The sequence below is a fragment of the Fukomys damarensis genome, unplaced genomic scaffold (genome assembly GCF_012274545.1).
Source record: "Fukomys damarensis isolate Sample0158 unplaced genomic scaffold, DMR_v1.0_HiC HiC_scaffold_37, whole genome shotgun sequence".
NCBI classification, from domain to species: Eukaryota; Metazoa; Chordata; class Mammalia; order Rodentia; family Bathyergidae; genus Fukomys; species Fukomys damarensis.
In genome coordinates this window covers 43598473-43624690 of record NW_022900949.1, presented here as the reverse complement: position 1 = coordinate 43624690, position 26218 = coordinate 43598473, and the positions used below count along the sequence as shown (strand labels likewise).

At 46.0% G+C, this 26218-nt stretch overlaps 1 protein-coding gene and 1 pseudogene across 4 annotated transcripts in view; one reads left to right on the top strand and one right to left on the bottom strand.

The window, feature by feature from the left end:
- The window catches only part of Poc1a (POC1 centriolar protein A), a 106559-nt gene that overhangs the window by 43066 nt on the left and 37275 nt on the right, over positions 1 to 26218 (top strand). For all 4 annotated transcript variants that reach the window (XM_010625423.2, XM_010625422.2, XM_010625425.3 and 1 more), the window contains exons 7-9: positions 136 to 269; positions 15110 to 15178; positions 18839 to 18937. In XM_010625423.2, coding sequence (XP_010623725.1) covers positions 136 to 269; positions 15110 to 15178; positions 18839 to 18937 — 302 coding nt within the window. The remainder of the gene's footprint in view (positions 1 to 135; positions 270 to 15109; positions 15179 to 18838; positions 18938 to 26218) is intronic.
- On the bottom strand, positions 2450 to 6436 carry LOC104863122 (annotated as a pseudogene).

The following is a 26218-nucleotide window of genomic DNA, read 5'->3' as shown; positions in this document are numbered from 1 at the left end:
GGGTGGGTGCTCTTCCAGCAGTGGCTATCCTGGCCCAACCTTGTTGGCCTGTGCAGAGCCCCATTTGCCTGTCTCAGGTTTTAGCTGTATTCTCCAGGCCTCCTGGCCAGCTCCTGACTGATGTCTTTACTCCAGTACACAGTGCAGCAGTAAATGCCCTCTCTTTCCACCCATCGGGAAACTACCTGGTCACGGCCTCTAGTGACTCAACCCTGAAGATCCTGGACCTGATGGAGGGCCGGCTGCTCTACACGCTCCATGGGCATCAGGTGAGGGGGGGATCAGCCTGGTGCTAAGCAGTGTGGAGTGGGGATGAGGCGCAGTCTTTCTTTTTCCGTACATGCTCGTGATCCATAATGAATACATTCATAATGGGGAGTTGGTATATACACATTGTCTTAGTCCCTTTTACATTGCTTTTCCCCTTCCTCCTTCCCCATTCCCTCCATCCCTAAATCTTCTTCTCATCTGCAAAATGTTTTACCTCTAATGGTCTTTTATTTTGCTCTTTAAATTATTTATATTTTGAGTTTCTCATTTATGGAAACCATACAATATTTAACCTTCTGTGTTCGATTTATTTTGCTTAGCATTATAGTCACGTGGTGCATCCATTTTCCTATAGATGACTTAAATTTACCCTTCTTTATGGCTGAGTAGTACTCTGTTGTGTATATACCACATTTTCTTTATTCATTCATCTGTTGATGGACGTATATGGGCTGTTTCCAAGATTTAGCGATTGTGAGTTGTGCTACTGTAAACATGGATTTGCATGTATCACTGTAATATGGTATCTTTAACTCTTTTGGCAGGATACCCAGATTTCTGGGTCAAATGTAATTTTCTATTTTTAGTTTTTTGAGGAATCTCTGTACTGATTTCCATGTTGGTTGTACTAGTTTATATTCCCACTGACATTGTAGAAGGGTTCCTTTATTCCCATGATCTGATCAGCATTTGTATTTTGAATTCATGATGATAACCATTCTTCTGGAGTAAGATGGGCTGTCAGTGTTGTTTTGATCAGCATTCCTTTTATGGTCAAATATTCTACACATTTTTTTTCAGATACTTTCTCGCCATTTGTACTTCTAAGTGTCTCTTACCTGACCATTTTTTTGATTGAGTCTTTTATTTGAGGGGGGTCTAACTTTTTTCAATTCTTTATATATTCTAGATATTAGTCCTTTGTCTGAGGAGAAGCTGGGGATTGAACTCAGGACCTTGTGCTCGGAAGGCAGGCTGCCTATCCATTTTTTGATGTGCTCTTCAGTCTCTTTTTTTCAGGATACTATAGTTTATGTTATAGAAATCTTATACTTTCTTGGTTGAGTTAATTCCTAAGTATTTAATTGTTAAGAAATAATTGTGAATGGGATTTCTTAATTTCTTTGTTGGTGGGTTCATTGTTGGTGTACAAGAATGCTAATGAGTTTTGTGTATTTATTTTGTATCTTGGTACTTTGTTGAATTTGTTTATTATTACTGGGAGTCTGTCAGTGGAATTTTTTTTTATTTATGTAGAGGATCGTGTCTTCTGTGAATAATGACAATTTGACTTATTTTCCTATACATTCCACCACCACCACTTTTTTTTTTGGTACCAGTGATCAAACTCAAGATCTTGCGCTTGCCAGCCAGGCACTGTGCTGCTGAGCTACATCCATGATCCTACATAGTTATTTCTTTCTCTTGCCAGATTTCTGTGGCTAAAGTTTCAAGGACTGTATTGAACAGGAGTGGTGAGTGGTCATACTTGTCTTGTTCTTGATTTTAGAAGAAAAGCTTTAATTTTTTCCACATGTGTTGGCAGTGAGTTTGTCATAAATGGCATTTATCAGTTTAAGATATGGTCATCTGCATTTCTTTTCATTAGGGTTTTTATCATAAGTGAGTGTTGGAGTTTGTTAGAGGCTTTTTCTGTGTCTATTGAGATGATTGTGTGAGTTATCCTTGCCTCTGTTTATGTGATGTATTGCATTCATTGATTTATATATGTTAAGTCCTTTTTGCATCCCTAGGAGTACTCCAACTTGGTGATGGTGTTTGATCTTTTTAATGATTTTTTGGATTTGGTTTACCAGTATCTTGGTGAGGCTTTTTGTATCTATGTTCAGTAAGATTGGCTTGTAGTTTCTGTTAAGTCCTTGTCCAGTTTTTTTTTAAAACTGCAAGGTAAAGATTTAATAATTTCATGCCTCTCAATCCACCTTTAATGTATATTTCTTATATCTCAGTAAATTAAAGATCAGTTACAAGATTCCAGTTAAGTGTTAACACTTTTATCTATTTAACTTCAGGATAGACACTGACTTGCTCTAGTAAGATATTTGGTGAATAATCATTATCACCCATTTTTCAGTTTTGTAACTTAGGAAATTGCTTCTTTAAACCCCTGAGACATAATTCAAAAATGTTCTTGAGACATAGGTCTCTGATCTTTAGGTCAACATTTATCTAAGCATGTCTGCAAACATTGAGTCACAGGGAGAAGAAGCATACTGAGCAAACCGTCCTCCACAGACAGCTGTGTTTCAGAGCCTGACACCCTTCTAATTCTGAAGGCACTGTTTCCAGGTAATTCTCAATAAACTCCAGATGAGTGAGGTTTGATAGCTCATCCACATGAGGGGACAGCTATTTTGGGGCCATTTCTCCCCAAAAGCAAACACTGCAGCTTCTTGCACTGAAACAGCCCATCTGGTAGTATCTCGATATTGTTGGTCAGAGCGAAGTACTGTGGATTACTCAGATACTGAATTTCTTCTGGAATGAAGGTCAGGTAGTTAGAGCTTAGATCCAAATAGTGTAACTTGGTGCATAGAAAAAGCTTCAAGGGTATATTCTCAGTATTATTATAATCCAAAAAGAGTTGTAGGTTAGATAATGCCCCAATCTGGGCAGGAATATAAGCAATGCTATTGTGCCACAACTTTAGGCAGGAAAGATTCTGAAGATGTTGAAAGCTAATGAACTCTTCCACAGTTTTCAGGTTATTTTCCTTTAGATCTAACTCATGCAAATTGTTCAGGCTGAAAATGGAGGGTAGAAGTCATTCCAGGTCACAGCTGATCAGTTCTAGGCTTTTCTGATTGACCATCTGTTTCAAGTTGTTTAACACAATCAGTTTGTTGCCCTCGTTATCAAGGGACAGTTTCTGCAATGAAGGTAAGAGGTCTGTAATGACTTGGGGGATCCTGGACAGGCTGCTGTTCAAGTAGAGGGTCCTCAGGTTTTTCAAGTCCAGCTGCGTGGTACTCAACTGCTTAGGGAGAACACAGCCTGACAGATAAAGTTCCTTGAGATTCTTTAGGTGAAATACCCAGCATGGGATTTTCCCCATTTCAGTGAATTTCAGACAGAGAATTTTTAAATTCTCCTCCAGGAAGGCCAGTGCAGGATGGTTTACCACTAAGGACAAATGGTACACCTGAAGCTCCCTGGGATTGATCAGCTGCGAGACTGCAGAGGGTAGCTTAACCTCAGGGCTAAGTTCCAGGTTTAACACCTCCATTTCCATTAACCCAAAGACACTGTCAGGAAGACCAGTGAGCATAAAGAGTGAGCATAAAGAGATGCAGCTCTATGTTGTCCTGGGAGTTTTTCACAATCTTTTCAGTTTCTCATTTGTCCATTCGTTGTTGAGATTGATCTGTTTCAGTTTGTTCTCGCTGACCTCTGACATGAGTATGGAGAAGCATTTGGAATAACTAGGATCATACTGATCAGCCAGATGAAGGATGAGGGCAAATCATTCTTTTTTCCACTGAGTTTATTGGTACTTTTTAGGTATACAGTACAGTTACATTCATCATTGGGATCTTGTACCTTTGTATGTCAGATCTTGGTTCTCATTTTTAACCCATATCCCTGCCCTCCCTTTACCCCCTCTACCCTCCCCTGTTTACAAAGACTTTGTTTCCATTTTTTCCTTTTCTCACATTTTTTTCTTTTCCCTTATTTCCTTTCCCCTACCTTTCCCACTTCCCCTACCCCTTTAGTCCTTTTCTTCCTATTTCACATTGTCAGTTATACAATTTGGATCTTATTTACACTTTTAGTTTATTACACCAGAGAAACTATTCGGTATTTACACATGTGTGTCTTATTTATTTCACTTAAGAGTATGGCCTCAATATGCATCCATTTTTCTATGAATGACTCTGGTTTCTCATTCTTTATGGCTGAGTAGTACTCCATTTTTCAGAAAAACCACATCTTCTTTATCCAGTCTCCAAGTTTTAGCTGTGACAAACTGTGCCGCTATAAACATGGGTGTGCATATATCACTGTGGTATGATGCTTTTAATTCTTTTGGAAAGATGCCCAGCAGAGGGATAGCTGGGTCAAATGGGGCCTCTAATCCTAGTTCTTTGAGATATCTCCATATTAATTTCCACAGTGGTTGCACCAGTCTGCAAGCCCACCAGCAGTGGAGAAGGGTTCCTTTCTCCCTACAACCCCGCAATAACATTAACAATTAACAATAGCATATGTTATTGGTTGATTTCTTGATAGCAGCCATTCTTTTTGGGTTGAGGCGGAATCTCAGTGTTGTTTTCATCTGCATCCATTGAATGACCAGTGATGTTGAACATTTTTTCATATATTTACTTGCTTTTACTTCTTTGTCTGAGAAATGTCTGTTCATTTCAGATGCCCATTTTTGAATCTGGTCTTTATATTTTTGGGGGGGTATCTGATTTTTTGAGTTCTTTATATATTCTAGATAATAGTCCTTTGTCTGAGAAGAAGGTGGTAAAATTTTTTTCCCAAATTGTAAGTTTTCTCTTAGTTCTGTTGGTGGTTTCTTTTGCAATGCAGAAGCTTTTTAATAAAATGAGATCCCAGTTGTTGTTTCTTTGTGCTAGTTCCCATGCTACTAAGGTTTTGTTCATAAAGTGTTTTCCTATGCCAGTGTCTTTGAGAGTTCTACCTAACTTATCTTCCAGCAAGTTTAGTGTTTCTGTTTTAATATTTAGATCTTTAATCCACTTGGATTTTAGTTTAGTGCATGGTGAAACATAAGGGTCTAGTTTTAATCTTTGGCAGGTTGAAATCCAGTTTTTCCAACACAATTCATGTCTTCCTCCACTGAGGATGGTTGGCTCCTTTGTCAAAGATGAAGTAGCTGAGTACATCTGGAGTTGTTTCTGTATCTTCCAATCTATTCCACTGATCCTCGGGTCTTTTTCTTTTCCAGTACCATGCTTTTTTATCACAGTAGCTTTGTAGTATAGTTTCAAGTTGGGGATTATGATAGCCCCTGCCATGTCTCTGTTGCCTAGAAATGCTTTTGCTTTTCTAGGTCTCTTCTGGTTCCCAATGAATTTTTGGATCATAAGGCAAATCATTCTTAAAATCTGGGATATCACTGTAGTTTTTCTCCTAGTGCTTCAAAGGAATGTTGCTTCAGGCAACTCCTCAACATCCACCACAAGCTGTAGGAGGAGGCAAGACTGTAAAATTACCAAAATGACATAAAATGGAGCCAGAACCTTAAATATTTCTGCCAAGGAGCAGAAACACTGGTAGCGCTTATATCCTGTAAAAGCCTGCACATCAACTGAACAGTCAGTCAATTTCAAGAGTGATGTAGGTTAAAAATATGGAACATAAGTTCTGATGAAGATGAACAAAATGACCTCCAGTATAATCTGCTTCAGATATACTGGATAAATGATATCCTTCTACTCCACATTCATTCGGAACCTTTTCACTTTTTCAAAGATGGCTTTGGCCTGTTCACCCTCATTCTTGTCTAGGACACTGGAAGTTGGGCTATTTTCTATGTCAGCTGACTCCAGGCCCAGCTGTGGATAGGGCAATGACTGCTTGCTAGAATCAATGTCAGCTGAACACCCCAAGGCTGAAAGCAAGCTCTTGGGCTTGGAGAGTTTCAGGGTCCTCACTGACTGCTTGGCCACTGTTTCTGAAAGGACCCAGGTGGTCCATGGAGAATCAAAGCACTTGTGAAGGATGGGCACAGAATGCTCCAGCCTGGAACTGGTATTGGGGTAGTGAAGCCAGAAGTTGCTGCAGGCTGTAAAGATAAGAGTGTGTGAGAGCACCAGGTAGGGGAAGAATTTTGCAAACCAGTGGAGCTACTTAACAGACAGCATCAGTGTAGGAGCCCTGCTGCTGGTGGAGGTCATTCTGAATTTGGAGGGGGAGCGGAAGTGGGGTCCCAGAATTAGAGGTTGTGTTCATGGTGTCTTTTAGGATGTCCCAAGGCATGGTACAGTGATTGTTGAATTCCACTTTGAATGGAAGACAGCACAGAACCCTGCTCTGCATAAGCTGGAGAGCTCCAATCAGTACAGCCACCAACTGCCTGATGAGGGTGATGTAATACCAGAAGACATCCCACCATGGTTTTAAGATGTGATGATTGGGCATCTGCTAAACATTTTAGCTCTGATAGTGTAATCATGACTTTTCTTTGTATGAGAACAGAAATATAATGGAAAAAAATGAATCAAATATATCAGCTACGCTTCGGTTCAGAGGTCTACACCTTTTGAAGTTTCTTAGACACACCATCTCTGAACCTGTCTTCATTCTGCGCGTTCCTGGCCCTGGGTGCCAGCACTCCTGTCTTGGCTGGGCATTGGCTGGTTGCTCGATTTCAGGCTGCAGGTGGCCTCGGCCTCAGCGGGAAGCCTAGCACTGTCCAGCTGGTCACCTTGGAGTTGGTGCATTGTGAAGTAGCATGTGTGGCCCACAAGTGGGTGTGTGGTGGAGTGAACCACTGACCTGTCCAGTTTTGATATCACTGTAATGCTAGCTTTTAGGAATGAGTTTGGTAGCACTCTCTCTTTCTCTCAGTTTCACTGAAGAGTTTGAGGAGTATTGACTTTGGGTCTTTCCTGAAGTTTTTGTAGAATTCAGCAGCGAATCTCTGGGATTCTGGGCTTTTTGTTGGTGTTCACCTCAGGAGGCCTTCCTTTGGTACCCACTTTAGTCCCCTGAGAGCCTGGGTGATAGAGTGAGATGCAGAGATAAGCCTGCAGGGAAATGGATGTAGGCCTTTCTTGTGACCTGGGTTGATCACCAGGCCTGGGCCTGCTGTGGCTTTGAAGGGGGTTAAGGGTTCAAATTATGTGGGGTGTTGGATGGGCACCATCTTGACATGGTTGGCAAATTTCCCCTCAAGGGGCTGAAAAGAATGTGTTCCCTAATGGCCTCAGGCATCCTTTGATTTAGTGGTTGAGTAGAGCCCTAGAATCCATGCCCTGAGTCACCATCATCCTGGGGATTCTGGGCCAGGTTGATAACCCATGACTTTAGAGACATTGACAGTGATGTGTGCTTTGCAGAGAGAATTCTGGGCTAGGCTGAGGCAGAAGAAGGAAATTTGCATACATGTTGTTTGGGAATTACTGAAATTAAACAGTAGGAGCAGGGGTTTTCTATCTGAGCAGGCTTCAAAGCACCCAGTACTCTAGGCTCCTTGGATAAGCTGTGTCCAGTATATGACCCCTGTGGGCCAGCTCTGAGAGGTGGGCTTCATGTTTCCCCAGCAGCTGGCCTGGTTTCAGGCCTCTCACATACCTCCACCAGGAAGCTGTGGCCTAGCTGTCTCCTGACAAGCACATCATTTATCACCTATTAAGACATAGTTACCATATGCAAGTGGGACAGGGACCCAGAGATTTTAAGTTTGTCTCTTTCTCCACCTGAGCCAGAGCCAGACAGAATGGAGAGTAGGGTAGGCCCTCAAGAGCCAAGGAAGGCCCTGGGAGTGGGTGCTCATGTATCCTAGATCAGCAGCCACATGTGGAATGTCTAGCCCAGAGCTCTCTGAGCTGCTGTTTGGGATCCTGCTGCCTTTTGAATTAGGTACATGGGGCCATTTGGCCATGGCTTGGGGGTAAGGATGTAGGCCTGTTCTTTGGCTCTGTGGAACCTGGAGGCTTCTTGCTGCCCCCAGCCTTTGTCTTCCCTGTCAGAGACAAGCTCAGTGTTCAGGACCAGTGGCTTCTCCCTGGGCAGGGATATCCAGGTGTGATATGCATCTGGTCAGTCCTGGAGAGCCACCTCTGTTAGCTCTTGGGCAAGTTGATGCTTTAGGGGGGCAAGTGAAAGCTATGCAAATGTTGCTACTTTATTTGCTCCCCATGAATACAACAAAAACACTTCTCAGAAACACTGTGTAAGTGGGTACTTATCAAGTGATCACTAGTGCTTTTCCTTATTTTGTACGGGTCCTTTAAACAGCCATGTCCCCTCTTAACCTGAGGACATGTCATTGTGCTTTCTAAACCGTCCTTCCCAGTGTTATGGTACCGCACTCAGCATACAAAGGCAAACCTATTGACATTGTTCTTAAAAGTGGAAGGGGATCTCTGAGCTGGCTTGTGCAGCTGTTTCTGTTAAACCTGGACACCAGACTGAGGGACAGGTGACTGTTTAGGGCTGTGGAGTCTAGGAAATGGCTCCTTGGAAATTCTGGGTTATTTCCTCTTCAGGGCACCAAGCTCATGGTGCCAGAAGCAGGGAAAAGAAATAAGATGAACTCTGTTCATGTGGTCATATGTCCCATCATCATCTGCTCCCTAGCTCACTAGATTGGGCAGGAGGGGGACAAAATGGATTTCACGGCCCCACCTCCATGGCCTGGGAATTAGGGGACTCCATGGGGAGGCCGATAGAGCTGCAAGCAGGGTGAGATGGCTTAGGAGGCCAGGGAGGCAGGCTGAGTCTTAGGAGGTTGTTTCTGGAGCACTGAGTGGAAGTTGGTAGGCCCTGCCTCTGTCTCCCATGGTGCAGTTCCAGTGGAAATGGGAGTCAAGGTGTGAAGCCCCAATTTTTTTCTACTTGTAAAGAACTTCCCTCAAACTTCCTATCCAATGTAGAAACTTAGGATTGATTGGCTTGCCACAGATTTTAGGGGTTCCTCCTCCTCCTCAAATACCCATGATGCCCAGCCCTACTAGAGTGTACTGTAAGTGCGAGAGGTGGGAGCCCCTGGACTTGACCTTGCTCAGGGCTCTTTGGGCTGTTTCAGGAAGGCAAGGGCTGCCCAAGGTTTCCCAGATTGTGCTGTATCCCTGCTGTGGTTATAATCCTTGTCTCCTTCTAGAGAATGCTCTCTGCTTCTCAGAGAGCACCTGAATGGTATATCCCTCCCTCTGTCCAAGCCTTTTTATAAGGGCACCTCATCTCATTCATGAGGACAGAGCCCACATGACTCACTTACCTTCCAAGACCAGACTTTCCAAAACTGTACTACTGCATTGGGATTAAGCTTTAACTTAGCTGTAGCAGGGATGGGTTTTGGTTATGTTTACCGTGGGCCTGAAGAATTCTGGCACATCTCCTTGTAGTCTTGGCTTTTCGACTCTGGGCTATAAAGGGCCATTTAGCTATTCTCCAGAGCAGGGCTCCCTGGCCGGACCTGGGGTCCACATGGCGGTTTAGAGGTGTCCATAGGTGAGTGTTGCTGAGTGATTGAGTGGCGGGCCAGAGAGGTAGGTGGGCCCTGTTTTTACTCTGACCTACCTGGGCTGTGGCCCACTCGATGGCCTTGCTGCTCCAGCTTCAAGGGCACTCAGCAATGATTAGAGGCAGCAGTTGGCTACAGATTTTCAGAGCAACCCTGTGCAGATATTGACCCTTTTCTCAGCAGTGGGGACAGGACAGCTTCAGACAGGAGCCACTCTGGGTAGAGTGGACAGGTCAGGGAGGTGCTGCCTGCCTAGACATGGTGTAATGTACTCCTCCCTCAGCCATTGCCCCAAGACATCAGAGTCAGCTCCTGTCACTTTTATAAGCATCTTCTTTGACTGAGGCCAAATCCTGGGATGTGTTTGGAGAGTTCATACTGCCTTGTCTGGTCAGTGATGATGTTCTGTTTTCAAGAAAACCCCCAGTATTTCTAGGAAAACCATTTCTGGTTTTGAAAAACCATTGTATTTATGCTGAGCAGCCTGAGCTTCAAGAGGCTGCCAGATAGTGGCAGAAAGCGATCGGGTATCAGGAGCTGACCATTTCAGCTTTGCTACTTACTGTCTGACAAGACAGTAAGAGCAAGACCTTGGATAAGACCTTGACTTGATCTTCTTTCCTCATCTGTGGCCTTGACATCCCATTATCTGCCTTATGGGAGGGGCTGTGTGTAGTTGGCCCAGCACAGCACAGCACACAGTAGGTCCACACAGTTGTTAGTTCCCCGTCTGCTGAAGTTCTTAGAAAATGATACAGTGCTGCTTTAGGTGAGTGATTTTTTTTTTAAAAAAGCCTTTTAAGACCATGGTCCTGGCACTGTGGGTGGAGTGGGTGGGCAGTCAATGTTTAGGAAAATGAGTCTGAAGATAGTCACCCCGTTGTTGGGCACAGGGCTTGGCTGTCAGCTTCTCCTGCTGAGATGGAGCCTGCCTGATTCCCCCTCCTCGCATGCACCCACAGTCTCAGGAGTTTCTCTGGCTTTGTAGTTTTCTTAAGAGTTGTTGTCATCTCCTCCCAAAAATTTGTTTTGTCTTCTTGTCACACAGCTCCTGAAGTCATCCCCCAATAAGTGGGCTGAGGCAACTCCCTTGACTCAAAGGCGCTTGTCCCTGCCAACCTTTAGTGGGCCCCCTGGCCTGCTGCTTTGGTCTCTAGGTGCATTGGCAAAGCCCTTTCTTCCCATTCCTTCATTGAGTCGTCCTCTTCAGGGCCTCACTCCTAGAGGACACACTCATATGTGGGCATCAGGAAACCATGGTGGGGACAGTTAAGCAGGAAGAAAGGAGGATCCTGCTTCTGACCGGATGTAAAGCAGATGTGGGGATGTCAGCTGCAAGGGAGCTGAGTCGTGGCGCACTACCTCATTTTATGGATGGGAACATGGGCAGGAGAGGGAAGGCTTTCTACCAAAGGTAGCTATCGCTTGAAAGCTCATGCCCTAAGCAAGGCCCTCTCACAGCTCTATGTGGCAGGTGTAGGGCAAGATGCTAGAAATACAGATGTATTTTTCTGTTCTTTCTGAAATGCAATCTTGAGACGTGCTCCTTTGGTTTAAATCCCCTAGAGCTATTTGGGAGAAGATGGTGGGTGGCCTGTGGGCAGGGAGTTAAATCTGGTGTTGGTGGCTGTGCAGTTGGTAAGTGTGTCGCTGTAGTGACTGAGCTGCATGTGATTCTGGGCACCCCAGCTGGACCACAGTGAGGGTGAGCAGCCTTGCTGTGAGCCCAGACCCACACAGGGGCTGCTAACTGCTCAGTGGTGAGCACTCAGGCTTTGAGTAGGGGACTGATGGGCGTTTCCTAGGTGCTTGTACCATGCCAGGCCCAAGGCCAGGCCTGGGAAAGTGGCAACAAAGGGGGCTCAATGTTGAGGAGGGGAGGCAGCAGTATGAGAGTTCTAGGAATGTGGGCTGCCCCTACGGCTGCTGCAGGCTGAAGAGACTCTCAGAATGTGCCACTCCCTCTGTGAGGACCCTGTGGCTCTTGTCCAGTCATTTCATTTTGTAAGATTATTTTGGGGTTTTTTTGTGTGTGTGTTGATTTTTTTGAGACAAGGTCTCACTGTGTAGTGCAGTCTTGCCTTGAACTCACTAGTAGCCCAGGCTGGCCTCAAACTCTTGGTGATCCTCTTGCCCCAGCCTCCCAAGTACTGGGATTATAGGCTTACCATTACCACACCTGGCTGGGAGGATTTTTTTTCTTTTTTTCTTTTTCTTCTATCGGGGACCAGGACCTTGTGCTTGTGAGGCAGACATGGTGCCACTGATCTAAATTCCTGGCTTGATTATTTTGACACAATAGGAAGTTCATGTTGAGCTTGGATGGTTGGCTCCTTTTGGGAGATAAGGAAAGAGAATGCTTATTTATGTCAGTCAGGCCCTGCCAGCAACCCAGAGTTGAGAGCTGGGAGCAGGTGTCTTGAGCTAGGGTTGGAAGAGTCTCACTCCCCAGGCAGCACCTCTTCCACAGAGGCCACGCTGGTCCACTGGACTGTGATGACCCTGGGGACCAACACTCAGACACAGGAGCCCAGCCCACAGCAGATGCTGGCAAGTGTGTGCTGGAGCTCCCAGTGGGGATTTATGGAAGAAGCAGCCCAGTGGGCTGGGCTGTAGTTTCTCTACCTGAGCATTGGGCTCAGAGGCCTCTTGGGCCCCCTTCAGTCTTTGTGTCTGTTTGATGGCCACTCTGCTTTTCCTTCTGACTCAAGGGCATGTGATGCAGTCTTATTTGTTTGGTGGCATGCTGGGTACATGAGAGTCAAACATTTCACAGCTCTTACAAGGTGGGAGGTGGCAGTACCTGGCTGAACTTTTGCCACCATGGCTGCTGTGGTCCAGCAGTCAAAACTCAGGCATGCAGGCTGCCTCTGAATCCAGCAGGAAGGTGAGGAGAATAGATGGCTGCTGGGGAAAGTCACACTACAATCTAATCACCATGGGCTCTGAGTGCTGGGAAACTTTTGGGGCCTATCTAAGGTAGTCATCAGAGGCACATTTGTGGCCTTAAATGGATTTATTTAAAATGAAGAAAGATTGAAAATCATTGAATTAAGAACTTGGTATAGGATCTATAGAAAGAAAGCACAGAGAAAGAAGAGCTTTCTGACTAATCATCAGAGGAGGAGCACTGAGGCCGGTTGGATGGAGTGTTGGTGAGGGGACAAGGAGAGGCCCTGGCCAGGATAGCCTGGATGAGGTTGCCTAGGCCCTCATAGGCCAAACCTCAAAGCATATCAATGCTAGAGAGTTCAATCTACAGTCATGTTGTGCCTCCCAACAAGGCCATAGTCTGAAAAATGCATCATTGGGAAAACATCATAGCATGAGTATGTGCTTATATAAACCAAGAGGGCCATGTTGTTAGGTTATATGCTTTCATGGGACCACTGTTGTGCATGCTGTCCTTTGATTCCTCGGGTGCTTGTGAGGGTAATGGGATGATGAGCAGGAGCCTCCTTGGAAGGTTGTTCTTTGCAGGAATGCAGAGGTGCTGGTGGAGGAACTTTGAGGTCCTCCTGGTAAATGGGCCCTGCTTGGGCAGACTGCAGGCCTTACATGGCATGCTGGTCACTTGCCCACTCCTGAGTTTTCTGAAACTTGGTCCTGGGGAAAGCACCATCGTTCTTGACCTGGAGGACTCCTAATACGTGCTGTCTGGTCCCTGTCCTGCTGTTGTCACTGCTTTGCCTCTGACATCTTGATCCCAGATTGGCATCTGGTGGTTGAGCAATTACAGGAAAGTAAAATGACTTGCAAGTATTTATTTGGTCCCTTAGTTGCTGTGCCTTCTTATAAACCTGCCATTACTCAGCAAGCTCTGGGGAGGGAAAGGGTCTATCTTTTTTGAAACTTCCTTCTCTTTTCTTTGTTTCCTGTTTTTCCTCAAAATCATTTTATTGTTTTATTTTTATATTGTAGTAATGCTATATACTTATTAAAGATTCAAAGTGTGAAAACAGCAAATATTTCCAGAATCAAGTAAAGGCTGTCTGAAATTGCACCACCTTCCTCAGTAGGGCCTGTTAACCTCTTGCTGACTATCTACCTGGAGGGATATCTGAGTGACTCAGCCCTGTCCCCACTCTACACTCATCCTCTGCGCGTGCAGCTGGTATTGCGCAAATGACATCCTGTGGCCTGCAATGTCTTGCACCTGGTGTTTCACACTAGCTGTTCCTAGGCATTGTTCCCCTTTAGTAAAAGTGGATCTACTTTATCCGGGTTAATGGCAGCGTAGGATTCCTGGGACTCCTGGAGGCAGGGCATGTCTGGGCTTGAGGCTCCACCTGGGTGGAGAAAAGGGGGGTGACAAGCAAGCACAGGCTGGAGGCTTTGTGTCCCCTGGGCTTTGTTCCCTCCACTTGGAAGAGTAAATGCGCATATTGTCCTCAGAGGATTAAGTGGATTAATGCAGGTGAAGTGCCCTGAGCCACTGTTAGCTGCAGTTTGCACTCTTCCTTGTTAACTCCATTATGAGTACCTCTGAGAGGAAGAGCTGTAGGTGGATTTTGGAAGGATGGGTAGGCATGTGCTCTCCTGTCCCATGTGCCTGAGCCAGGGTGGCATCGCTTCACTTGCCTGTCTCTCCTGGAGAAGCAGAAACTGCCTTGGTCTCTGGCTTTGACATCCCTTTTTGGCCCAAGCCATAAGTGGTCTTTTCTGGCATTGAGTGGAAAGTTGCTTCCCAGTGTTCCTCTCGTCTCTAGCTGAGGCTTTGCTGCTGGAAGCTCTTCTCATGGGCAAGGGACTCTTGCCATTCATTCCCTGCACTGGCCTGGTGGAACTGAAGTGGCCTTTGTGACAGTGGCTATGCTGTCCTCATCTAAGAACCTCTTATTTAGTTTTGCTTAGAGAATGCCGGGTACTGCTATAATAAAGGTTCAACTGGAGAAAGATAGTTGTGGCTATAATCTTGTGGCCAGAAGGACTCTTGATGTATCTTTCTAGAATGGATTTCAGGCGAGGAGAGAAGAAACATGTTTCTCTGTCAGGAGATCATGCTCTCCTCCCAGCCAAGACATGCTCATTGGCCTTCCAAGTGCTGCATGGTATGTGAGCCTTACAGCTAGAGTGGATACTGTTCTCCCCAAGGCCCAAACACAATCAAGTGGCATGCATAATGCAGGAATGTGTCATATTGGTCCACTGCCCAGACACCTGCAGTAATGCCCACCCCAGCTTCTTACCTGCCTCCTGGGGCCCTGACTGTGTCCTGTTCACATTAGCCATTGGTTCTTCCTTGGGGCTTCCACTTCTCTGGTCAGCAGTGGAGTTTCTTTGGGGGAAAAACATAGTCTTGAGTCAGAGAGGTAAGTTCTGGTCCCAGTGCTGTGGCCTGGAGCAAGTCAATGCATCTCTCCATCCTCTAACTTCTTGTTGTGGATGTGAGCATAAAGATAAAGCCACAACTGTCAGCATGTGCTATCATGTTCACTCACTTTTGCCCATCTGTAACCTCATAGTCTGGAGGTCTCCACGGTGGTACTTACACTTAGCCACACACAAGCTTCTAGAACCAAGGATGGGGAGGACTGGAAGCTGAGTGAGTGCTCAGTCCTTTGTTCCCTGGCTATCATCATTCAGGAACTGCTCATTTTCCTGTGTATTTAGACTCTAGATGACCTATTGTATTTTTTTGTTTGTTTGTTCTGTTAGGGACCTGCCATCACTGTTGCCTTTTCAAGAACTGGGGAGTATTTTGCTTCTGGAGGCTCTGATGAACAGGTGAGTAAACAGTGTCCTGGGGCCTCTGTGCTGATCCTGCTCAGAACCCAACAGGAGGTTTGCGGCCATATGGAAGATGGGCCCTGATGACTTTCAGTGACCACAAAGGTCCTTCTGGAGCTTGTGGTTGGGGTGCTCAGGTCCAAGGCCTTTGGTGCTCAGAGCAGGTTTCTTGTAGGTGCTAGCTTTGTGCCAGAGTCCCAAAGCCCTCACTACTCAAACTAGCATGGGTTGGAAGGAGTTTAGGTCATTAGTACCATGAAAAAATTGAAGTTTTTTTATTAGGTTCCTTCCTGATTATGCAAGGTATTACTGAAAAATATGGTGAATATTAACATTTTTGCAGTAAAAGATGTATTTCCATTAATCCCCCTCACTTCAAACACACTAATCCCATCATTTTTGCCACTTTCTGAAGCAGTTCTGGAAGTCCTTTTTCATGTTTTTAGTTACATTGTTATGGCTGCCTTAATGTCTCTGGGGAAGAGCCAGAAGCCTTGTGTTGCCAGATCTGGTTAATAAAGTAAATGATGTTTCTACAAGCCTGTCTTTTCTTTGTAGTGTTTGTTTGTTTGTACTGGGGATTGAACTCAGGACCTTGCACTTTTGAGACAGGGGTGCTGCCACTGAGCTAAATCCCCCACCCCTGTCTTTTCCTTTGGATGGTGCTCGGCAACAGCATTCAGTGTGTTTTGAGGTTTGTGGGGGGGTACTGGGGATCAAAGTCAGGACCACCACTGAACTAAATCCCTGGCCCCATTTACTGTGTTTTTAATCGTACTTTGTAAACATACTAATGAAAAAGGATTTTGAAGTGGGGGGGAATACTTGGGAGGGGCTTAATGGTTTTGTGTGTGTGTGTGTGTGTTTTAATTTATTTAGAGACAGTGTCTCACCATGTACTTCAGGCTGACCACGCTCACAGTGATCCTCCTGCCTTGACCTCCTGAGTGTTGGGATTACAGATGTTCACCACCACACCCAGCCAGCAGTGTTCTTTTTACTGGTGTTTAATTTAAACATTCACCATATATTTTGATCACCTTAGTATACCAATAGATAAGAGTTATTGGCTACTTACTATAGGCCTGATAATATAGTTAGCATGAAAAGACCATCATACCTCATTTAGTCCTCACTATATAGCGCTATGGGTCAAGACCTCTCATCTCATTCTATAGATGAGGAAACTGAATCCCAGTAGATAGCAGAGCTGTAATAACACTGAACTTGACTTTGGAGCCATGCCTCTGCCTTGGGAGCCTCTGACCCATGGTCTGCTGCCCTTTGCTCCCAGCCCAGTCCTTTGTCCTTTATGTACTGTTGGAGGGGGCAACATTTTCAGTATCCTTAGCTGCAGAGAGAGGGCATTTTGAGGTTTCCTCTCCCACTTCTTCACCCTGTGTGTTAAGGCTTCAGCCTGTCAACCCTGGCACCCTCTGCCCAGGCTGCTAAATGCCAATGACCTGTCTCTTGGTGGGCACCCTGCCACTAGGATCTAGCCCAGAGCCCAGCACTGGTGAGGCCAGGAACACTGAGAAGTCTGCCTGCCTATAGTCCTATAGTTGCTCCTCAGACTATCTGCACAGTGCTTCTTGTCCAGATAACTGCATTCTCTTGGGGAAGAGAGGAAAGGACAGCTGCAGTGGGCCACTGTTGACCTGCTGGGTTGCTGAGAACATTCATGCCCTGAGTGCCAAGCCCCATGGCTCAGGCATCTTAGCTCAGGCAGTCCCACTGGCCCTTCGTGAGCCCTGCCCAGGTAAATGTAATGATTTGGTTTTGGAGTCTGCCACTAAGGCAGAGGGTTGTAAGGTGCTCCTTGGCCATAGCCTAGTGCTGCCAGCCGAAGGAGGTAGAAGGCAGAAGGGTACCCCAAGCTTCCCTGACTGGAGACCTGGCTTGTTGCTTAAAAGACACAGGAACTGCTACAGTAGACACAAACAGTAAATAGAGTTATGGTAAAATAAATTTGCAGCCAAGTGTCTGGTGGAAAGTAGGGTTTACACTTGCTCTAACCCTTCCTCAAGCAGCCAGGCTATAAGCTCTCTGGCTGCCTGGATGGATGGATGGATGGATTGATTGATTGATGTTGGGGATGGAATCCAAGGGTGCTGTACTTTGAGCTATATCTCCAGCTTTTTTTCAAGATCTTCACACTTAGCTATAGCTCCAGCCCATTGTGTGTGTGGGTGTGTGTGTGTGTGTGTGTTTAAATTTTGAGACAGCGTCTCACTAAGTTGCCCAAGCTGGTTTGAACTTGTGATTCTTCTACCTCAGGATACCAGAATGCTGGGATTAGAGGTCTGCACCACTACACCGGGTTTACCCAGCCCTTTTTGTTTTTTGAGGCAGATCTCACTGTGAGTTCAGACTGGCCTTGAACTCACTGTATAGCCCAGGCTGGCCTTGAATTTGCAGTGATCCTCCTACCTCAGCCTCCTGAGTGCTACACATCCCTTTTTAAAACTTTTTATTTGCTAAGATTATAGGTGTGCACCAATGCACTTGGCTCCCCTGACTGCCTTTCAAAAGTCTTCTTGAAAGCTCTTTGGAGTAGCATTTGGTACTATCTCTTCATATTTGTGCTTGTCACTCTGCTCCTAGGAATTTATTCTCCAGTTAGGTCTGTACAGTCATACAAGGATTCTATACAAAGGTGTGTGCCTGTGAATGTTTTGACTGTAAAGTGATGAATGAGAGACCCACTTGTGCCCATCTCTGTGGACGAAGTAAACAGTGATGCTGCTCAGGGAAGGAGTGGTGAGGGGCCTCTTGTAGAGCCAGGCTTGCAGCAGTGTCTTGACAGGGATGATGCCTAAGGCATGTTGAGCATCCACTTTGTGTGGATGTGGTAGTTTACTGTGACCTCTGCTGACCATGCTCCGTATTTCCTGTTGTGAAGCCCAACCCTGGAAGTAGTCCTAGAAGCACCCAGCTGCTCGTGGCCAACAGCATCCAGCAGGGAGTGCTCTTGTTCCCCAGCAGGGCAGCTTCTTCCAATTTTGTAGAGTAGAAGCAGGGCAGAATCCTTTTTAGAGGAAGATACTCAGAGTGGGGTGAGATTTTTATGGCTGAGCTTGGCCTTGGGATAACCAGAGCATTACCAAGCACTCCCTGGTTGCCAGTGTGCCAAGCTGTGTTGTATGAGGGCCCCAGCAGCTCTGGGAAGCAAGAACTGTGATCATCCTCCTTTCCTGGAGGAGGGCTCCGAAGCACAGACTGAGTCCACTGTCTAGGGCCCACAGTGTCTTCACCACTAAACCCGTGTGCCAGGACAGACCACCTCCCTCAAGAGCTTCCATTTTAGTGAGGGGATAGATGTTAAACAAGGACCAAGAACAAATAAATACCTTCTGAGTCTGATGCTAAGACTGATCCTGTGATATCTGAGGCAGAAGGACCAGCAAGTGCCACGGCCTGGGGTCCAGCACAGTGACACTCTGTTCTGGTGGCTCATCCAGGTCCTCTCGAGGCTTGTGCCAAAAGCCTGCTCCTTGGGAAGGTGGGACAGGTCCTGTAGTTGAATTGGAATGCCAGGAGTGAGGGGTCCACCATGACTAAAGTTTGGGGATGGGCCCTGGGCCTATTTTCTCAAGTGAAAGAAGCTGGCACGGTGTTTTTCTCCCCCTCATTCTATGTGCTTCTTGATCTTGGCAGGTAATGGTTTGGAAGAGTAACTTTGATGTTGTTGATTATGGAGAAGTAATAAAAATACCAAGGCCCTCAGCCACAGTGGCCACCTCAGCAGGGAATCTGGTAAGTAGCTTGACAGGTGTGTTCTGGGCCTTGTGACCATGGGCTGGGTCATGGTAAGCAGCACTGTGCTCAGAAATGATGAGGGGTAGAAGCTTAGGTTGATTTTGGGAAAGGGACCCTGCTAAGATCTTGTCACCTATCAAATAATACTGTGGCACTTACGGTGCTAGATTCCAATCTGAAGTGAACAAATGAAATGGAAAGGGCTGGAGGAGCAGCTCCCAGGTGCCAGGCCCCCAGGCTGCTTGGATGGAGAATGTTTCCATGGTATGTATTGCTGCTGGATTTAGGCCCACAGAGACAAAGGAGCTGACCCATGCCAAGCCTTGGGCCACAGGACCAAAGTGTGGAGTTCCTAGAGGACTCAGGGCCCATAGTCACTGCTGGAACAAATGGGAAAGGCCCCAGTCCTGTTGTTTTCACTTCTTTTTTTAACCACGGGGAGGAAGTTCCTCACCCATGAACCAGTTTTAGTACCTTTGTTGATAAAAGGGCAGTTAATGTTCCAGAATTAAAACTAATATTTTGGACACATTTTTGGGAAAATTGGTAATTTTTATAGTCTCATTAATTTAGGTCATAATCATTTTTTGGCTGAAATAAATGTTAAAGCAAAAGTTATAGAACCCCAAGGATTTTAAGCTTCTATAGGCACAGGTTGTTTAAATCTCTCTTCTGTGGACCTTTGAGGCATCGTAGCTTCCCCCACAGGTGGAAACTGGCACAATCAACAGGAAGTGGCTTACCCAAGCCCCCCAGCAAGTCAAGGCTAGGGCCCAGAATAGAACCAAAAAGCCTTCTGAGTCCACCCTGAGGTTTTCTGTCACTCCAGCAGATGGATGCCTCCCCATTGCATACAAACAGGCCATTCTTTGTGTAGTGGCTGCCTCTAGGAATAGGACAGTTTGGGTTTAACAGTTCTCCTCCAAAGATCACCTTCTCAGCTGGCCACTGCAGCTGAGAGGTTTGTTCTCCCTCAGTATTTGCTAGTGAATGGCCAGTCCTCAGCTTTTGGGTTTGTATGGCTGGGTTCCATGATGGTCTGCTTGCTGTCAGTTCATCTTCCATCTAGAAGGGCTTTTCCAATGGCAAGTTTGGAGTCCCTGCCCTCTGTTATGACTCCTATCGGGCACTTAAGTTGAGCCAGGAACAGCCAAGGCCTTTTGTACATACTGCCCTGTTCATTCTTATCAGAGTGAGTAGATAACTGCAGGTAGCATGGCTGCCTGGCAGCTCTTGCTCATCCTAGGATGGCACTGCCATTTGCCTCCTGAGAATGGTTAGTATCCACCACCTAGGGTGAATCCCTTGTTCCTTTTCTTGTAGTTATTAGGAAAATACTCGTACGAGTCACTCCTTGCTTCTTTAGTCTTGGCTCAGAGATGAGGCACTTTTGCTTCCTAGTACTTGAAGGCCTGAGAATCTGGAATGAAGTCATGTGGGGTGGAAGAAGTGAGCCTGACAGGACAGGGCATGGAGAAATTAGACCAATTGTTCCCAAACTACTTTTTAGGCCCATATCTGCACTGTTGTCACAGCTCTGCCCACTGAGCATCCTTATGTGTGACTGAACTAGGAGACAGAATGTGGGCTCTGAATAAATGGGAACAAAGCTTTTGGGTTAGGAGGGGAAAGGGGGAATGGGATAAAATAAAATTTATTAAAAAGAATATGGGCCCTAGAGTCAGAACCAGGTCTGATCCTGGCTGTGTGGCCTTCATTTCTTCAGAGGGTCCCAAGTAACCCCATAGGCAGGCTCTGAGGACCCCGTGTTTAACGTCAGCTGTTGCCCCTGAAGTGATTTGCTAATCTTACAGTTATTGTTGGTTAAGATTAGAGCTTTTTGTTTGTTTGTTGTGAGCCCCCGTGAATCTCCTCTAGACAAGCCCTTGCCCAACACACTCCACAATACTCTTCTCTGAAAGGGAGAAGAGTATTAGTGGGTGATTATATACATATACATACTGTAAAATTGACCATTTAAGCCATTGTTAAGTGTACTGCTCGCTAGTACTTTGTTTGTTTGGTTTTTGGTTTCTTGAGACAGGGTCTCACTATGTAGTTGAGACTGACCTGGAACTCACTATGTAGCCCAGGCTGGTCTCGAACTCACAGCGATCCTCCTGCCTCAGCCTCCTGAGTGCTGGGATTATAGGTGTGCACCACTACACCAGCTTGTTTGTTTGCTTTTGAGTATATTTATTTTTTAATTTATATTTTGAGTATATTTATACTGTTATGCAACTAGTACTATCCATCTCCAGAACTTTTTCGTTTTCCCAAACTGGGGAGAGATGGTTTTTATAACACTGTTCATTGGTTAGATTTTCTCCTGATATAGGAAGGGAAGCTGAGTGTGATCTTGCCTTTTTCGTCTGACTTTCCCTGGCACGGATTCCCTGACTGACCAAGGTGTCCCAGCTCCTCCAGGGGAGCCCAGTAGCACAGCCATATCCCATGAACTATGAGTCTGACAAGCCCCTGCCCTCCAGCTCGGGCCACATTCTTTCCTTCTAGTAGCCCAGGGCTGCTCAACTTCAGCAGTGTTCATATTTTGGACCAGATAATTCTTTGCTGTGACAGCTGTTCTGTGCACTGTAGGAGGTCCAGTAGCCTCCCTGGCTTTTACCCTCTAGATGCCAATAGCATCCCACCCCACCTCTGCAGCAGGATTGACCACAGATATCTTCAGACATTATCATAGGTCCTCAGGGGTGAGCCCAGAAAGCCAGATGTGGTGGCGCACACCTGTAATCTCAGCACTCTGAAAGGCAGAGGCAAGAGGATTTGCAAGTTTCAGCCCTACCTGGGCAATTAAAGACTTAGTGAGACCCTGTCTCAAAATGAAAAAGGGCTGGGAGAGGGCAGGGACAAGGGGAGAAATTGAGAACCAAGACCTGTCATGTAAAGGTACAAGATCCCAGTAATGAATGTAACTGTACTGTATACCTAGAATGTACCAATAAACTCAATAAAAAGAAAAAAGAAAAAAAGAAAGAAAAAGGGCTGGGAATGTAGCTCAGTGTGAAAACCTTGGGTTCAATTCCCAGTACTGAAAAAAGAAGAGGAAGAGGAAGAAAGAAAAGAAGAACAACAAAGGAAGTTGACTTAGCAACGGGAGGTTTGAGGGAGTGGGGCTGTCCTAGAAAGAGTACAGGGAAGGGGTGGGAGGAACAGGAAGAGCAGGGGGAAGTGGATAAGTATGGAGAGGGAGCTCGGGAAGGCCAGTTTCAGCAGCCCTGTGTGAACACTCTGCTCAGTTGGGGCAGATCTGGGGCTGTACTGATGGCTGTGGCCCAGATTTCTCAGCTTGGGTTTTTAGCAGGAGCCCATTTTATGGGAATGTTATTTGGCTTTTTAAATTTTAGACTCTTCTAGGGATAATGGCAAACAGCAAAAAAAGACTTTGTTGTTAGAAACTTGGTTTTCTTTACTTAAAATTGGAGTGTATTCCTGCCATTCCTACCAAAAGGCCTCCCTGGCTTAGAAATATCCGAGAGGTTTGGTGGCTGACCAGGGTGGCTTGACTTCTCAGAGCCCATGAGCACACAACCATGCCTCAGGAACTCGGGAATCTGATGACCTTGTGCCCCCTTCAGCTGTATTTACACTTTGGGCCGCAGGTGCTAAAACAGCATGAAGTGCTTTTGGGCATTAGGGGATTCTATGAAGTCCTGGGTCATAGGTGTGGATGTGGATGTTAAATACCTGATCATATGTCTGTTCCAGCATGGCAGTCCAAAGCCAGAAGGGCAGACACTGTTTGGGTCCCTTCTCTACATACCTATTAGCAAGAGCAGCCCTATCAGCCCGTCGCAGTCCCTCTATCCTGGAAAACCCCTTGCCCATAATCCCTTCCTGACTGCAGCATTTTGGATTTTCAGATCTCCAATCTTGGAACTAAGGCTGTCCTTGAGCCTACTCTGAAAAGAGCTCTGTTCACTGCAGAGCTATTTTCAACCTCTGGTTGAAACTCACAGCTTATTTTTAGGCACATTTCATGTTGAAAAGCAAAAGCCATTTCCCAGCCATTCAGAATGAGAATAATGGGTTCCATTTCCCTCTATTCTTGGCTGAACTGTGCATGAGGAGGAGTTCAGGACTTGTGGCTGGGGAACTTTCTCTGCTTGGAAGGTTGCAGATAAAGGATTCCAGATCATGCTGTGGGCTGAGGATAGCAGGAAGCTCTGTGTTCTACCATGTGACATGCTACAAGGCTGGAGGAAGGGTGGAAGGGCCACTTGTGGGCGGGTGAGCACCTCCCTGACCCGCTTGAGTGGGGGCAAGGGGTGGGGGCCCCAGGGGGCTGTCTGTAGCAGGTGTTTTCTGGGGTCTAGTGCTTACCTTTGTTCCCTGCCCCAGCCCTGCTTTTTTGTCCCCTCCACACTTGTCTACCCTCCTGTGTGCCTTGTGACCTGTCCCTATTACAGAAGGACCCCTATATCTTGGCTTACTTTGAATTTAGCACCCTTCCCCCAGGCACCATAGGACAGATTTCTGCCCTAACCACAGAAGGATTTTAAAACCATTTTTAAAAAGTAAAGATGCATTATTTGACTTTACTCTTATTTTTGCCCTCCCTCCAGACATTCTGAGACCTGTTATGCAATTGAAAAGGAAGGTTTTCCTGGGTGGAGTGGGAGAGGAAGAACACAGAGTTCTAGGTAATTCAGTGAAACTGAAAACAAAAACAAAAACAAAACTACAGTATTTCCTGAGTTCTCAGTGTTGGCTGCTCTACCACTCAGCCATTAACTTTGAGTTGTGGAGTCAAGGGCTTCTCTGTGCACCTTTCAAGATCTTACTTAAAGGAGAAATGTCACCTTCTTAAGAGTTTGAGTTCTGGCTTCTGACCAATTTGTGATTGATCAGAATCCTGCCCCCACCTAGCTTAGGTGGTGTGACTCTGGCCTAGGGGCTGGATCTCTGTGAGGCCTGGCTTCCTCTTCTGTCAAGTGGGGAGATGCCAGGCCCTCCATGAGATTTCAGGGGTGGCATGCCAACCAGCACTTGGCTCTGTGTCTGGCACATGGCAAGGGCTCACCAAGCTGTAACTATTTTAACAATGTTCCTTTTCCCTCTCCTCTCCCACTGAGAAGCAGTGCTCAAACCTGCTGGGGTGGGCTTCAGTGCTAGAGTTGTTCCCAGGAAGAGTGGCTGGGTCAGCCCAGAGTATCTAATCTGAACCCGAGACCTCCTTATTTCTGAGGACATCCTGTGCTCCTCTGGTTCTGAAGGCAAAGTCCCAGCCACCTTTTGTGCCTACACTTTAGCTCATGTTTCTACTTTGGGGTGCTGGGTGGGCTTGACTGAAGGGTCCTTCACTGGCCCGTAGATTCTTGGCACCAGGACCCCATGCTGAGACTCTGGGGTCCTGGGTATCTGTAGTGGTTGCTCAGGGCATAGTGTTCACTCCAGGCACCTTGCTTGAGGAGTCATAGGGTTGTGAAGTGGAGAAAGAGACCTGTTTCACTTGCTTCATGGATTTTGTTTTGTCTCAGTCCATTTGGGCTATTGTGTCACAATACTGTAGACTAAGTAGCTTATTAACAACAGGGATTTATTTCTCACATTTCTGGAGACTGGATGGTCCAACAAAGCAACATCTTCAGAGTCTTGTGAAGAAGGATCTGCTTTCTAGTGTATAGAAAGCTCCTTCTCTGTGTCCTTTTAGTAGTTGTCTAGATCTCGGCTCTCTTTTATAAGGGCTCTAATCCCAATCATGAGGGCTCCATCTTAATTACTTAAGTGCCTCATATAGGCTTACCTCAGTACCATTACTTTGGGGATTAGGATTTCAATCTATGATTCTTGTGAAGGACACAACACTCAGATTACAGCACATTTGCTTTCTCTCTTGGAACCATGAAGGATTTGGTCTCTTTCTGAGAACACAATTTTTTGGCTTGGAGTTTGCTTTCAGTAGTGGGGAGAAGTATGGATTCAGGAATATGCTTAACAGGAGGGGCATGGTGAGTGTTTGAAGCAAAAGTGAACTCCTAGTCTGTGTCTTAGTAAAGAGCCCCTCTCTTTCCCACTTAGCCCCACTTCTTAGCTCCTAATTTTTTTCAAGACTTGATGAGAATGCTTGGCTTTCTGCCTGCTGCCAGTGAATCAGAAAATGCCAGGCAGTTACGCAGCATGGAAGAGGGTTGGCTTCATCTGGCCTGAACCCTTAGCATATTGTGTTACCCCGCCCTTGGGCTCAGGGCATCTCTGGGGACTGAGATGTGTTGTGGGTTCTTGCCTTATTCACAACCTCTGCTTGAGTAGCTGGCTTTGTCCGTAGTATCCTACTTCTGGGGGAAGAATAAGGACATTTGTGTGAACAAAAAAAAAAGAACAAGGCAAAGCAGACCCTTCTGAGGTGTACCATTCTGTCAGGTTTGTCTGTTGTGAAGCCTTCTGGCACCCAGACTTTGTGGACTGATTTGGGAATCAGTAGGGACTTTGTTTTCATGTTTCCTAGGACTTTATCAGGGGGTACATCTCTGTGTGACTCCTGAGACAAAATCATCTCTGTCTCCTGTGCCACATAGAGGAGAACCTGGGCTTGGAGGTTATCTGCTGATGAGTGGTCCAGGCGCCATTCAAGCCTGGGTCCTTGTGTTTGAAGTGGACCAAAGCTAAGAGGCCTTTGCCTGAAAAAGAGCAGGAGGGAGTCTCCCCATCTCTCAGTGAGCAAAAGGAACCCAACATCCTTAGCTCCTAGGACAAATAACCAAGCCTTTCTCAGTGTGTGTGTAATGTGTGTACATGAGTGTGCTCACACACATGTAGACCTCTGACATTGGTCTGTGCCTTTTCCTGTTATTCCTCCTGCAGAACCTGTGGTTCCTGTTCTATGGGGCATCACCAGATTACATGGGCTGTCCTGAAGATGCTGCTATTTGGGTATCTTCCTGGAATGAGAATAGGAATTAAAATTACGATATTAGAAATTTTGGCCTCTGAAAGGCAAGTTTGCTTTAAGAACTTGAGGGGCAGTACACTGCACTGCCCTGTGGTATGCTGTCTCTGGCTTATTGGCCTAAGCCAAGGCTGGGGCTGTCCCAGTGCCTCGGGCAGGTTGTCTTGATTCTCTGCACCCTGATTTTTCCCTACCTGCCTGCATTACATCTTCTGGGCATTTTCCTTCTTGTGAGCACTTTGCAAAAGACTGTGTCCTGTGGAGTGGTGGGCATCACAGCCTTTGCTGACTGCATGATGAAGGCCTTTAGGCAAGATACCTCCTTTTACACCTTTACCTGAAGTCATGCAGAGTTTTTTTTTTTTTTTTTT